The following is a 14,015-nucleotide window of genomic DNA, read 5'->3' as shown; positions in this document are numbered from 1 at the left end:
AGAACTGATGTTTGACTTACAGTACATTGTTTGACAGTACAAAATTCTGAAAAGTGCTATATTACAATTTGGCCTCAAGAACAGGATTATGCTAGCAAAATTTTATAAAATGCCTCACTTATTCCCATGTTAAATTCAATTTAAAGCCAGTTTTATTTGGTCCTTATGTAAGCAACTAACTATAATCCCTGTATTTATATTTCCAGAGCATCCCAAGGAAGACGACAAATTGGTTTTGAGTAAAAACCTAACAAATCCCGAGAAAGCAAAGGATCCAGACTTAAATATCATTGACCAGCTTTGATGTATATTCATTATTGTCATTACGCTGTAAAGGTGCGTTCAGCTCCTTCTGAAGGTTTTCCAAACTTGAAATATGTATAGAATGTGGAATATAGTTTTTGTCTCACTGTCTTTCGTTCACATTCACTGTCTAGACTTAAAAGACGAGCTTTCATAAATTACAGTTTTACTGAAATGTATGATTTTTTTAATACAGGTTTTATAAATGAAATTGATATCCATTGTGGATAATGGACACTTCAGAAATATAACTACTTTCAAAGGGTTTTGTTACATTCTCCATTCAGCCGAACCAAAATAACAGTATAGCATAAAGTCTGCTTTGACAATCAGATACTGCATCAAAGGAAACGTATATTTCAAGCAAATGAAATATATAATGTTGTAATTTACATATACAGGCGTACATGTATATATGAATATAATGTTGTTGTGTTTGTTTACCATGTGTATATTTGAGCACCATTCATCTTGGAACTGAATTCATTTTAAACCCTTTGTCATTATAATTTAAAGCAAAAATGAAGTGCCAACATTGAGTTAAGAGCTTAGCTGCCTTAACTCTCAATCAAACTCTCCTCGCAATTTATTTGTACTCTTTACTGTAATTGACTTTCCCAAACAGACATTTTTTTTGCAGCTAGCTCACTTAATCTTCTATATTTGTTTTGCTTTAATGCAAAGAACTGTGGATGTATAAAATGGCTCAAACAAAAACAGACGGCATCTTGGCACATGGAAACATGGATCTTGGCATCCTTCTATCACTCTTGGCCAGTCTGTGGTTAGCGATGTAAATATATTCTTTAATTCGTTTTTTTTTTTTTTTTTTTTACAAATGTTCATGAATGTTTTGAGAAAACATTGATCTATCTTATATTTAAGATGCTGCTGTACATTTTTGTAATACATTTAAAGGTTTTTTGACAGAATAATTTTGGTTTTGTAAAAAAAAAAAAGTTTTATGTATGTTCTTATATTTGTTTTTTATAAATGTTGTCACTCATTTTTGTATGATTTGTAAAATAAAATGTTCCACTGAGAAATGTTATGTTTGTGAGAGGTTTCTGTGTACAATCATCTACTTCAAAAATAATAATAAAAAAAGTATATGGTATGACTAGAGGGGTCTGACACCACCATTGCTATAGACCTTATGCACCAGATAAACAAGCTGTGTGAACTAGCTCTGTATATTTCTATGGCATTGCTGTCAAAGAGTAATTAGCGAATTGTGGAAATCGGAAGACAACACAACATACGTTATGCTGAAAAGGGGCGGGCCTACATAAGGGTCTATATAGGCTATACAAAACATAGTACAACACAGGAGTTGCATTGCATGCTTTATTTATTTATTTATTTGTTTACTCTCTGTATGTCCACATAATAGCGGATCGGGTCAACCCAAAGTTAAGTGTGAAAGCCTTCTGGTGTCTTGCATCCCACGAGAATCACTTGGCAGTCATACGCATGACGTGCTTGACCATGTTCCCGATGCCATCAAAGATGTAATGGTAGTGGTAGTCGGTCTCCCACATGAAGGTTGGAGTGCTGATCACCTTGTTTTTCTCGTCCACATAGGCCTCGTGAGATGGGCAGTTAAGGGGAAAATAATGTTTTTTTTTTTATTGTCATGACATCAAGTTGACATGCATTTAGAGAGTTCTTGCATCATTTAAAGGCACATTTAAAGTTTTACACTAATAATGCTTTCGGTAAAATATGTTAAAAATGACAAAATCTCTAGAAAACTTTGTCTCAGTGAAAGGATATGTAAGGTTCGCGGGTGTTGTGGCGGGCCCCCATGCTCTTGACCGCCTGCACCATGCTGGTGTTGGGCCAGCGGCCCCAGCGGCTGGTCTCGTCACGTTCGTAACCCATTGTGACTTCCAGACTCGGCAGAACTCGGCACGCCAGGAGAGGAGCCATGCTGGACAGACTGAGCCAAAGAAAGCCGGATTCAGCGCAGGTGAAAAATGGTTCAACATTTGAACTGAATCATATTCAAATATACAGCAGAGACAACTTTTTTACATTTTTGTAAATTAACATTTGTCATAACAACAATTTGAGTGAAAAATGGAGATGAAGCAAGGACATCTGATCCGTCTAACCATGTGATCAGAGTCGCTAATTTGATTAGTGACCTAGAAACGGTGTGGAATCCTAGATAGTTCTCCAACCCTCGGTATATGCACTATATACAAGGATTCAATTCAGATATTCACAGTTTTAATATTTTATAGTCGGGTACCCAATGGGCTTGCGAGCGCGGTGGAACTCCTTCATAACTCTCTCCACATCATTATTCAGCTTGCAGTCTTTACCATCTTTGCTGAAGGTGGACCTGTGAAAGTCAGCAGAAATGTTTAATCGTCATATTAGAAAGGAGAACTTTTTAGCAAAAACTATTCAGAAAAAAACTAAACAAAACTGCTTATATGTCCTTCCCAGCTCATATCAAGCAAACACGTCTTGGAACCTTGAAGGAACTTTCTCAATTTAGCACATTATATCAAGTGTTGAGTATAAAAAGGTGCTGAAGTGCATTGGGCTCAGACGTGGATTAGTCTCATCAATCGCCTGTATTTCCACTTGGACTTAACCATTTGTTTGCTAACAGTGAAACATGATAAGAGGATTTTCGCTCCAGGAATAGTGAAAGATCTGGGGTGACAAACAATGAAATAGCCAATCCACATGTAATCTGAGGGTCATCAAAGTTTAAGTATGTGCAGATGGACTCTTCTGTCAGGACAATGCACTTCTTTTGGGATGCGTTCAATTTCTTTTCAAAAAACATTTATATTTGCTTTAGTATAGACCCTCTACTATAAGACTCTCACAGGTTCTTGACTATTCCGTGGCCTCCAGGGAAGATGACGGCATCAAAGCTGCTGACGTCCAGTTTGGACAGATCGTTCATCTGCATTGTGCCCTGGCCGTGGCTGAATCGAGCAGACTCCATCATCACGTTCCTGCAGAGAGGGAACAGTTTGCTATCAGCCATGGTACTTGTGAATGATGACTATGTTCATGTTTAAATGCTACTTCAAAGGATAACATGGTACACATCCAAAAACCATTGGTTAACATGATGCTTCCATGGTATGTTTTGATTGCTTTTTTTTTTTTTTGTTATAGAATGGTAATTTGAAAAGCTGTGTAATTATAATATTTCATGATACTGATGTCTACCTGTTGTCACTTGTAGAGGGCTGCATCTTCATGTGGTCCATGACATGCATTTGCTGCTGGTTTGGAGCAAAGATCTGAAAACGGGCTCCATTACGGCTCAAGTGGTACATGGTGCTTTAAAGAGACATACAGCAGTGTGTATTCATCACAACTATCTAGAATACTGGATGCTGATTGGTCCAAAGCAGGATTCTGTGTTCAAATACTTTTCATGCTCAGACGCTGAACTTTTGACCAGGTAAGTTTCACACATCACTTTAAATCCCTTCAGCTCAAATCAATATTTAATCTATTTATTTGGTAAGTAGTCTTGTAATAAGAAGGATAATGTGCAGTCATTATCTCTAAATGAAGTCCTGATGACCCTGTCAGAGTTTATTTTGTGATAATGACAAGGTGACTGTACATTATCCCTTACATAATAACTCTAACACAGATCAATACATTCTAAAGATATACTGATAACACTTTACAATAGGGTTCCATTTGTTAAAATTAGTTGAACAATAATTCTAAAACCTTCAAATTTTTGCTACTAATACAAGTTGTATCTGTTAATATGACTACAGTAACATATGTGTTGCTCATTGTTAGTTAATGTATTAACTAATGGGACCTAATTGTTAAGTGTTACCTTACACTATGAGTGAGTGAACTAACACTAATGAAGCTTAATAAATGCTGTAAAAAATATATTGCTCATTGTTAGTTTATGTTAACAAATGAGATAATGACCGTAAATGAAACTTGTTTTAAGGAGGCCTCTATGTTTTTACTGTTAAAAACCAGAATAATGATTAAAGGAAGTGATGTTTTGAAGTGTACACTTGCTGTATACTTACTACGCGGCCTCATGGACATCAGTTCCATCCCACCAACCACAGCCTGAGAAAACCTTCAACAGCAGATCCAGTCACATGTTCAGAACCAAACAGAAACTCAATACCAAATGCTGTGTTTGTGGCATTTTGTGTTCTTACCACGGCGATGTTGGTGTTGCCCCAGTTCCCCCAGTCTCCCCCATGATGCACCAGGCAGGCGGGTTGGCGCGCCAGCATCGTTGCTGCCTGCTTGGCGAGGATTGCCCGTGATGCCAACATGATCACACTGCTAGAGTTTAGAGATCAACCGAGCGACAGAGAGTTGTGCAGACTGAACTCAGTGCGTCCGATCCTTCTGCATGCCAGGCCCGGCTCTTTTATACTGTTTTATATGTTGCATGTGGGACGTCACTCTGTAAGCTACGTTTCTGAGAAGATAAGAGACTTTGTCTGAACAACCCTTTTCCTTTCTTCATTGCTTATCTAATAATACCTTCCTCAATTATCTTATTACCTTAAGTCATTTGGTCAACACCTGTTGATGCTTTGCTGGGGCTGCGGGCGTTTACCTGCATTTACCTCCTTAAACAGTCTGTCTGACCCGTCTGACCTGTCACCTCACTCGCAGCACCACAGGTGTTTAGTTGCTTGATTTAATTATAATCAATTTTGAAGATGCCTAGTCTTGTCCAAAATGTCCCCACAAAGATACATTTTTGACCTTGTGGGGACATTTCTTGGTCCCCATGAGGAAAACAGCTTATAAATCTCACTAAGTGATGTCTTTAATATGTAAAAATGCAGAACCTTTTCTGTCATGGGTAGATTTAGGGTTGGAGGATAGAATAGGCCGTTTGTACAGTATAAAAATCATAATGTCGAAAGGAAAGTGCCCATAAAACATGGAAACCCAATATTGAACTGAGTTGTAATTGAATGAGATAGTGCCCTCTAAAACCCATTAGTTAATAAGGCTCTTAAACAGTAATACGGTGTGGTGTCTGCTGGGATCCCGGGCAGCGATCCAATGGGTAGTTGTAGCCATCAGTTAAAGATCCTATAGGACACACTATACAACCTTCTCAACGCCCAGATTACACTAGTGCACGTAGACATGAAACATAGTGAGTCCGTAGCCATTTTCAAGAAACGCCTGAAGACGGCACTTGATCCAGTAATACTAACACTTTCTCTTCTCTTCTCTTCTCTTCTCTTCTCTTCTCTTCTCTTCTCTTCTCTTCTCTTCTCTTCTCTTCTCTTCTATATAAATGAACATGTACTGCGTTAGATTAAACTGAGAAGGGTCACAGCACTTGCATATTGTTGTCCTACTGTTAGTTTCACAGCTTCTATTGTTCTCATTTGTAAGTCGCTTTGGATAAAAGCGTCTGCTAAATGAATAAATGTAAATGTAGATTCCTCAAGCACACAGTTTTAGGAAACTGTACAAAAACACGTTATAAAATGTTGCTGGTGCATTTATTTAAAGAGACTTATTATCAAGGAAATGTCACACATCAAATCAAGGTAAAAAGTTGTTATAAGAGATTTGATTTAAAGCTGTGATTGTACACATTGTGTCTGTTTCTGTCTCTGACTTTGTGGACCTTCCTGTGGATGGAAGGTCAGGCAGCTTAGCTCTCGTCTCAACTTTGACATTTGGCTGCTTCTCTGGAAAGATTCTTATGTAGTTCGTTAGGGAATCAAACATGATCAGCAGCCGCTCACTCATTCCTCGTGTGTAGATCTCTGTGTTTGAGGGAAAATACATATTTCCTTCAACTTCTTTTAGAGAGACTGACATAAAAAGAGACCACTGTACTGTATATGTTCAAGCATTTTTATGAGGGGGAAAAAAGCCTGACATGATGGCTCAATGAAAGAGGCGGGGCGGTGTAACCCTCACGCTCCACTTCATCATCATCATCATCATCAGCAGCGTCAGCAGTGTCAAGAGTTCACCGTTCTTCTGAGACGTGTTTTGTGCACGTCTTGCGCTCTCCTCTGCCGCTCTGACATGGCGCCGCCTGAATTGTGTTTGATGGCTGGTAGAATCACAGTTTCTCCTTTACTGGCTTGACTCGGGTGCCTGGGGTGGAATAAAATATAAAAAATCAGTTTCAAATTGTCTGTGGTGATATGAAATAGATGGTGATGTGAATAGAAGAGTAAATCCTACTGTTTCTTTGGCTGTGGTTTGAGAGGTAGTTTTGGTAAATGCTCGAACACTTCACCCCTAAAAGAGAATCAAAATGTGCAAATAAAGGGCAAATGATTTTACAGATTTACTCTGAATAGGTAAATAGGGCTGCACAATATATCGAAATTATTGTAATATCGCGTTATGTATATCGCAACAGCTTGCAATAACTGGGGTCATGAATAAAAGACAAAGAGAAAATCACTCACAATTCATACAGTGAAAACTAAGCCGTTTTTATTTTTACATTTGATTATTCAGTTTCTGCTGTTAAATAACCCTAATGTAGGATAACCTGAACCCTAAAGCCTGTGGTTTACACTGATGTTAAAATAACACTTCTTATGCCACAGTAAAACACTGCTGCAAAAAGAATGTGAAACATGTATTTAGGTTATATAATTTTTTATTTATTTTAAAGATAATTTAAGTTTATTTTACAAACTTTAAGCATTATCGTATCGCATATCGAATATCGCAATATTTAATATCGTGCAGCCCTAGTTAATAGAAGCATATGATGATATAATTAAATAATAGAGTAACAAGGTGAATCTTACAAGAACATGTCCGGGTCAAATTTCACCCAAAATCAAAAGAAAATATATTGGATAAACTAAAAGCCTGTTTTAGGAGCATTTTTTAGCATAATTTATTTTCTTGACAATCCTGTTCAGAAACAATGATTTGGGATTATTATTATTAGTAGTAGTAGTAGCATTATTATTAGTCAAAATATGCATTATGTGTAGTTCCAATTGTGCTTTACAAGTTAAATGACAGTTATAAAATTATTATTTTTTAACTGAGATTTCAGGCAAAATATAGTTTATTTATTTATTTTGTAAATGAAAATGTATTTTTTTTAAATCATAACCAAAAAAATTATTTTTTAAGAAACTAATTTTTTATATATTTAAACTATATTAAACTTTATTTCATGCCATTGGATTATTTATTTTTATGACAATCCTGTTCAGTGTTTTTTAATCACTATTATTAAAATCAGAGTCTGCATTATGTATACTTCCAATTGTGCTTAATATATATGTATATATATATATATATATATATATATATATATATATATATATATATATATATATTTATATATATATATATATATATATACACACATTACATACCAGTATATATATATATATATATTTTTTTTTTTTTTGTTGTTGTTTTTTTTGTTTTTTTGTAAAATCTCGTTTTTTATTATTTCTTTCTCTAGATTTTGTGGTGAAATAGGACCAGGGTATTTTGGTGAGCAGAATAATGGTGCACCTGCTGTTGTCACAGAGGCAGGCTCTTGTGAGAGAGAAAACTTCAGCGGATGATTCGTTTTTGGAGGTGATGTCTCCGAGGAGCGTCCTGATCCTCAGCAGCTGAGTGAGGGAACATGAGCGTCAAGTACGAACACATGAATGAGAACAGTCATGATGAAGCCATGATGATGCTCCTGACCTCCTGACACTGCAAGGTGTTGGCGTGATAGAGCTGCCGGATGATGCCCTCGCACTCCTTCAGCGTGGGGGTTCGGGGATGCTGGGACAGACCGCGGGTGATCCTGAGAGGCAGAAGGGATGTGACTGCACCTCCTCTTCCCGCCTCTGAGCTGGAGCGGGTCACAGCAGGAGGACGTGTGATTTATTTGCTTAAGTGAGGTCAGATGATCACAGATGCTACAGTAAGTACCTGATGAATCCACACGGGGAATTCTTCTCGGCTGAACCGTCACTGCAGGGTTTTGAGGAATGACCGTTGGACCATATGGACTCTGTGTGGATCACACGGCTGTCAGTTCGCAGTAAACAACAGTACAGGTTAAGAAATAATCCCCCGGTTTCACAGACAAGGCTTAAATCTAGTCCCAGATTAAAAATGTATGTTTGAGCTGTTTTAAATTAAAGCAACTTGCACTGATATATCTTAAAATATGCCATATGCCATTGTCTCAGGATACACACCAGTAATGTTTTTTTCTAAGACACATTTATAAAAGCTCCTTAAATGCTCTAATTGAACTAATGCCTAATCCTGGCTTAATCTAAGCCCTGTCTGTGAAACCATAAATTAGATCTTTCCTATGCACAAAGCGAGTATATACAGTGGGTACGGAAAGTATTCAGACCCCCTTAAATTTTTCACTCTTTGTTATATTGCAGCCATTTGCTAAAATCCTTTAAGTTCATTTTTTCCCCTCATTATTGTACACACAGCACCCCATATTGACAGAAAAACACAGAATTGTTGACATTTTTGCACATTTATTAAAAAAGAAAAACTTGAAATATCACATGGTCCTAAGTATTCAGACCCTTTGCTGTGACACTCATATATTTAACTCAGGTGCTGTCCATTTCTTCTGATCATCCTTGAGATGGTTCTACACCTTCATCTGAGTCCAGCTGTGTTTGATTATACTGATTGGACTTGATTAGGAAAGCCACACACCTGTCTATATAAGACCTTACAGCTCACAGTGCATGTCAGAGCAAATGAGAATCATGAGGTCAAAGGAACTGCCTGAAGAGCTCAGAGACAGAATTGTGGCAAGGCACAGATCTGGCCAAGGTTACAAAAAAAATTCTGCTGCACTTAAGGTTCCTAAGAGCACAGTGGCCTCCATAATCCTTAAATGGAAGACGTTTGGGACGACCAGAACCCTTCCTAGAGCTGGCCGTCCAGCCAAACTGAGCTATCGGGGGAGAAGAGCCTTGGTGAGAGAGGTAAAGAAGAACCCAAAGATCACTGTGGCTGAGCTCCAGAGATGCAGTCGGGAGATGGGGGAAAGTTGTAGTAAGTCACCCATCACTGCAGCCATCCACCAGTCGGGGCTTTATGGCAGAGTGGCTCGACGGAAGCCTCTCCTCAGTGCAAGACACATGAAAGCACACCTGAAGGACTCCAAGATGGTGATAAATAAGATTCTCTGGTCTGATGAGACCAAGATAGAACTTTTTGGCCTTAATTCTAAGCGGTATGTGTGGAGAAAACCAGGCACTGCTCATCACCTGTCCAATACAGTCTCAACAGTGAAGCATGGTGGTGGCAGCATCATGCTGTGGGGGTGTTTTTCAGCTGCAGGGACAGGACGACTGGTTGCAATCGAGGGAAAGATGAATGCGGCCAAGTACAGGGATATCCTGGACGAAAACCTTCTCCAGAGTGCTCTGGACCTCAGACTGGGCCGAAGGTTCACCTTCCAACAATGACCCTAAGCACACAGCTAAAATAATGAAGGAGTGGCTTCACAACAACTCCGTGACTGTTCTTGAATGGCCCAGCCAGAGCCCTGACTTAAACCCAATTGAGCATCTCTGGAGAGACCTGAAAATGGCTGTCCACCAACGTTTACCATCCAACCTGACAGAACTGGAGAGGATCTGCAAGGAGGAATGGCAGAGGATACCCAAATCCATGTGTGAAAAACTTGTTGCATCTTTCCCAAAAAGACTCATGGCTGTATTAGATCAAAAGGGTGCTTCTACTAAATACTGAGCAAAGGGTCTGAATACTTAGGACCATGTGATATTTCAGTTTTTCTTTTTTAATAAATGTGCAAAAATGTCAACAATTCTGTGTTTTTCTGTCAATATGGGGTGCTGTGTGTACAATAATGAGAAATTTTTTTTAACTTAAATGATTTTATCAAATGGCTGCAATATAACAAAGAGTGAAAAATGTAAGGGGGTCTGAATACTTTCTGTACCCACTGTATTATGAATATGGTTATGAAAAATTAGGCTTGATAAAACATATTCTACCTTTTGGAGAATGTTCATGTTCCATAACCATCTGATACTGTAATTCTGTAAAAGAAAAACTTAATATGCAAGTCTGAATATGGTACGAGAGCTCAAACAACCTGTCAGCGGTTTGTGGCCTATAACTGAACTTCACTGTACTATGACAATGTTTTTGGATGTAATGCTAAATAATTTTTTACTTAATACATAGCTTAAAATACTTTTAAATGTTTTCTTTTGATCAGAAAGACAGCCAATTTGCATCTTCATTACATTTTAATTGGTTATGTAAAATGTAAGAAAACTAATTATACTTAGACTTTGCATTTACTGATATAAAAATTTCATGTCAATATATTCATATGTTAATTTGTACCTCACTTTTGTTTCAACTCACATTTCCCCCTTTAAGAATGGTTTGTTCTGTCTAACATCATGTTTGAGGACATTACATGTGTGGTTAAGTTTGTCTTACAGCCTCAGTGTTGTGCCTGAACGCGTTTATTGAACGATAGGCCTAACGTTAGTTCATGAACTCGTTCATATTTTGGGTGAACGTGAACTGAACGTACTGTATTACTGCCTGATGAACGTTACTGTGAACTCGTTCATTCTGGTGTCTGGCTGTCTGCGAACGCCACGCTCTCGGTTTAACTTCGTTCAATAGAGTGCCAGATTTCTATAGAGCCTTCCAGGCGAAAACACACCGTAAACCGGCCTTAATATGTAGCGGAAAAAACACACAATCTGGCAACACCAGCCACCAGTGTCCACTTACTCTCTTGTTCGATCTCGTTCATCAAAATGAACAAATCTTTTTTCGAGTCATTTCGTTCATTTAAGGGGCTTTAAATGTTATACTATTAACTGGCAAATTCCCAATAAGAAATCATTATAATTCAGTCAAAAATCGTTTACAGGGAACATAAATAATTACTTTACCTTTCGAGTCTTTCGTTCATTTGTCACGTGACAGACGCAATGAATGGCTTGTTCATGAACGACTCATCACTTACGTTACAAATCAAAACAAAAAGCAGCCAGGAGGCGTCGTATGATCATTTAAACGAGTTTTATGACAAGGTCGGTGAGGATGGGAAAAATCAGACGTTTAAACTGATAAAATAATTGTCTGTGGTTCTATATGGGCTGTGGCAATCATTTTGAAAAATAATATCTCGCAGCAACATGGAAAAAATAACTATGAACTAGTTCATTTTTGGAACTGTGAACTTAGTTCAAAATTTTGAGTATGAACTATGAACTGAACTAGTTCATTTTAAAATTTGTGAACTGAACTTTGAACTAGTTCATGTAGAAAGTGAACTTTCCCAACAGCCTTTATCAGTATTTATGCACGTATATTGGCCTCATCAAACTCAATATTTCAATTGTTATGGGGAAAAAAAGTCACATTGATGATTTTAAAGGTAGGGAAGGCTATTTTTTATAAACACTTTTTGTTATATAGGTTGTAATTTTCTTCACATCCTGATAGCAATCAATAATAGAATTGGTCTACATATTAAAACATGAACATATATCTTCTGTGGAAGTCTCAGGACCAAAAAATGTTCGTCCAATCACTGCATGCGGTCCGACAACATCAATGGCGAAATGAAACTGCAGCAGTCAGGTGGTACGGGTCAGTGCTCTGTAAGTTGTTCTTGTTCATTATTATTGTAATGCAGTGTTGTGCCTGAACGCGTTCATTGAACGTTAGTTCATGAACTCGTTCATATTTTGGGCGAACGTGACCTGAACGTACTCTATTACTGCCTGATGAACGTTACTGTGAACTTGTTCATTCTGGTGTCTGTGAACGGCACGCTCTCTCAGTTTAACTTCGTTCAAAAGGGTGCAAGATTTCTATAGAAATGTATTTGTCCCGTTCGGAACCTCCGTTGTCCAGTTTATTGACGCTGATCTAACCACTGATGTATGACTGAATCTGATACAACAGCAACACGGCACTTGATCACTGTCCGACTGGGTTTTGATTTCGGCAAATCAGTTTTGACGAATTCAAACAACGTGATTATTGAATTTGTGAGTCCAACATACATCCAGCCACGCAAGAAAGCATGAAATCATCCTGAGGGAATAATATACTGATGTGATTTGCTGCCCAAGAAACATTTCTGATTCTTATTAATAAAAAAAAAAAAAAAAAAAATCAGGATTCTTTGATGAATAAAAGGTTCAAAGTAAATTTATCCGAAATAAAAAAAACGGAACATTATAAATGTACTTGCTGAATAAAAGTAGGCTATTCATTTCTTTAATTTCTTTAAAAGTAGTGTATAATTACAAAAGCTTTCTATTTCAGATAAATGCTATTATTTTGAACTATGGTTTGTGTTTAATATGACTTTAATCAAAACAAATGTGTTGTCTGAAAACCTTTTAAACACATACGAACCTGAAATGACATATAGGCCTACTGTGTTATGTTGGCCTAGCCTATAGCCTACAAATATTTTGAGTGTCCCTCATTTTCCTGTAAAGAACCATGCACGATTGTCCCGCATTTGTTTAGTTGGCAACCCTACCCTCAATGCTATGTGAACCCTGGTTGGATAAGGATTTTAAAATTGGATATGAAGATGAAATCTGACGCATAGTTTCAGTGTTAAAACTGATAACATAATTGCTGTCTGTGGTTTTATATGGGCTGTGGCAATAATTTTGAAAAATAATAGCTCGCAGCAACATATGGAAAAAAAGAACTGAACTAGTTCATTTTTTGGAACTGTGAACTTTAGTTAAAAATTTTGAAGTTTGAACTAGTTCATGTAAAAAGTGAACTTTCCCAACACTGTTGTAATGTCATGTGCTTTGAGACATGATGTAGTTTAACACAGTTTCTGGTGATGCTTTGCAGACTCTGCTGTGCGCGTTCATGGAGGTTTTAAAGGAGGCGTGGCTTTGCTGAAGGGAGGGTGAGATCTCATGCTTTCAAAGCTTGCTCAACATTATTAGCCTCTCCAAAAAAATGGTCTGAAGTGCAAATGGCACTATTTTAATTTTCTGCCCCATTTATGCGGAAGCTGAAGCAGAATGCAATGACATACCTTTATTAGCACGCTTCAGATCCTCCATTTCTGCATGCAGTCTCTCCAGTGTGTCTGTATGCTGTTGTTGGAGGAACAGAATATCTTTCTCCAGAGATGCGATGCGTGTGTCGTGTGCATCTGTCCTGGGCTGAGCCGCTGGTGCTTTAGGGCTCCTGATGTCCACAGGTGGAGATCTGACCATATTATAGTCACTAGATAGAACTCTGGGGTATCTCACCCGGTCCAGATCTCGAACCCTGGACCAGCTGGGCAGGTTTCGCAGGGGTGGCAGATTACTGGTAGACATGGTGCTGCTAGAATATAATACTTAATGAATTTTTGGCTCATGCTCTTTGTTCAAACTATATGGAACTAAGTGCACCTACGTAAACACGGCACCAGCATTTTAAAGCTGGAACTTATTTATGTAGTCAATTTATCTCGCTATTAAGCACGCTATACAAGTCAGTTCACTTATTATAAAGCTAATTTACAGCTTCCTTTTCCTAAAATGTATGTGTCTGCCCTCATTTACATACAACATACCTCATAAGCGATATTGCATCAGCCATCCTTCGTAACTCTTTTGCATAAAAAAAATAACCAAATTAAGAGCATTTAAACGAGTATTTCTTAAAAGTAAGGTCATTTATGTCGTTTCAGGTGAAATGCCGGCGGT

General features: G+C 37.8%; 3 protein-coding genes across 3 annotated transcripts in view; 1 reads left to right on the top strand and 2 right to left on the bottom strand.

Annotated features, from left to right (window-relative positions):
- igsf9b (immunoglobulin superfamily, member 9b) overlaps positions 1 to 1,332 on the top strand; it is a 45,960-nt gene extending 44,628 nt beyond the window's left edge. The window contains exon 22 of the mRNA XM_082187816.1: positions 207 to 1,332. The gene's annotated coding sequence lies outside the window, so the exon portion shown is untranslated. The remainder of the gene's footprint in view (positions 1 to 206) is intronic.
- Positions 1,106 to 4,604, bottom strand: gatd3l (glutamine amidotransferase class 1 domain containing 3, like; the record flags this gene model as incomplete). Its single annotated transcript, XM_082187908.1, has 7 exons — positions 1,106 to 1,892; positions 2,080 to 2,245; positions 2,561 to 2,653; positions 3,153 to 3,284; positions 3,505 to 3,618; positions 4,347 to 4,399; positions 4,485 to 4,604. The coding sequence occupies 7 exons, from the start codon at positions 4,602 to 4,604 to the stop codon at positions 1,758 to 1,760; spliced, it is 813 nt and encodes a 270-aa protein (XP_082044034.1). The 3' UTR covers positions 1,106 to 1,757.
- Positions 4,605 to 5,593: 989 nt separating this feature from the next.
- On the bottom strand, positions 5,594 to 13,999 carry LOC309512353 (coiled-coil domain-containing protein 74B). The gene is made up of 8 exons (XM_082187902.1): positions 13,883 to 13,999; positions 13,355 to 13,650; positions 10,299 to 10,343; positions 8,227 to 8,308; positions 7,996 to 8,146; positions 7,816 to 7,916; positions 6,505 to 6,561; positions 5,594 to 6,414 (listed from the first exon to the last, which is right to left on the bottom strand). Exons 1-8 carry the CDS (start codon positions 13,906 to 13,908, stop codon positions 6,276 to 6,278), a joined length of 897 nt encoding a protein of 298 aa, XP_082044028.1. The 5' UTR covers positions 13,909 to 13,999; the 3' UTR covers positions 5,594 to 6,275.
- Between the last annotated feature and the right edge of the window lie 16 nt (positions 14,000 to 14,015).

This window comes from Leuciscus leuciscus (genome assembly GCF_965113295.1).
Source record: "Leuciscus leuciscus genome assembly, chromosome: 13".
Lineage (NCBI taxonomy): Eukaryota > Metazoa > Chordata > Actinopteri > Cypriniformes > Leuciscidae > Leuciscus > Leuciscus leuciscus.
The sequence above is the reverse complement of the archived record's forward strand: the minus strand, read 5'-3'. Positions and strand labels throughout refer to the sequence as shown.

What these genes read in the sequence shown, in the direction of transcription:
- LOC309512353 (XM_082187902.1), bottom strand. Translation starts at nt 13,908, where the DNA reads ATGGCTGATGCAATATCGCTTATGAG. An exon ending in GATGCAATATCGCTTATGAG is followed by an intron (nt 13,651 to 13,882) that starts GTATGTTGTATG and finishes ATTATATTCTAG; the next exon opens with CAGCACCATGTCTACCAGTA. An exon ending in ACATGAACATTCTCCAAAAG is followed by an intron (nt 8,309 to 10,298) that starts GTAGAATATGTT and finishes TGATCCACACAG; the next exon opens with AGTCCATATGGTCCAACGGT.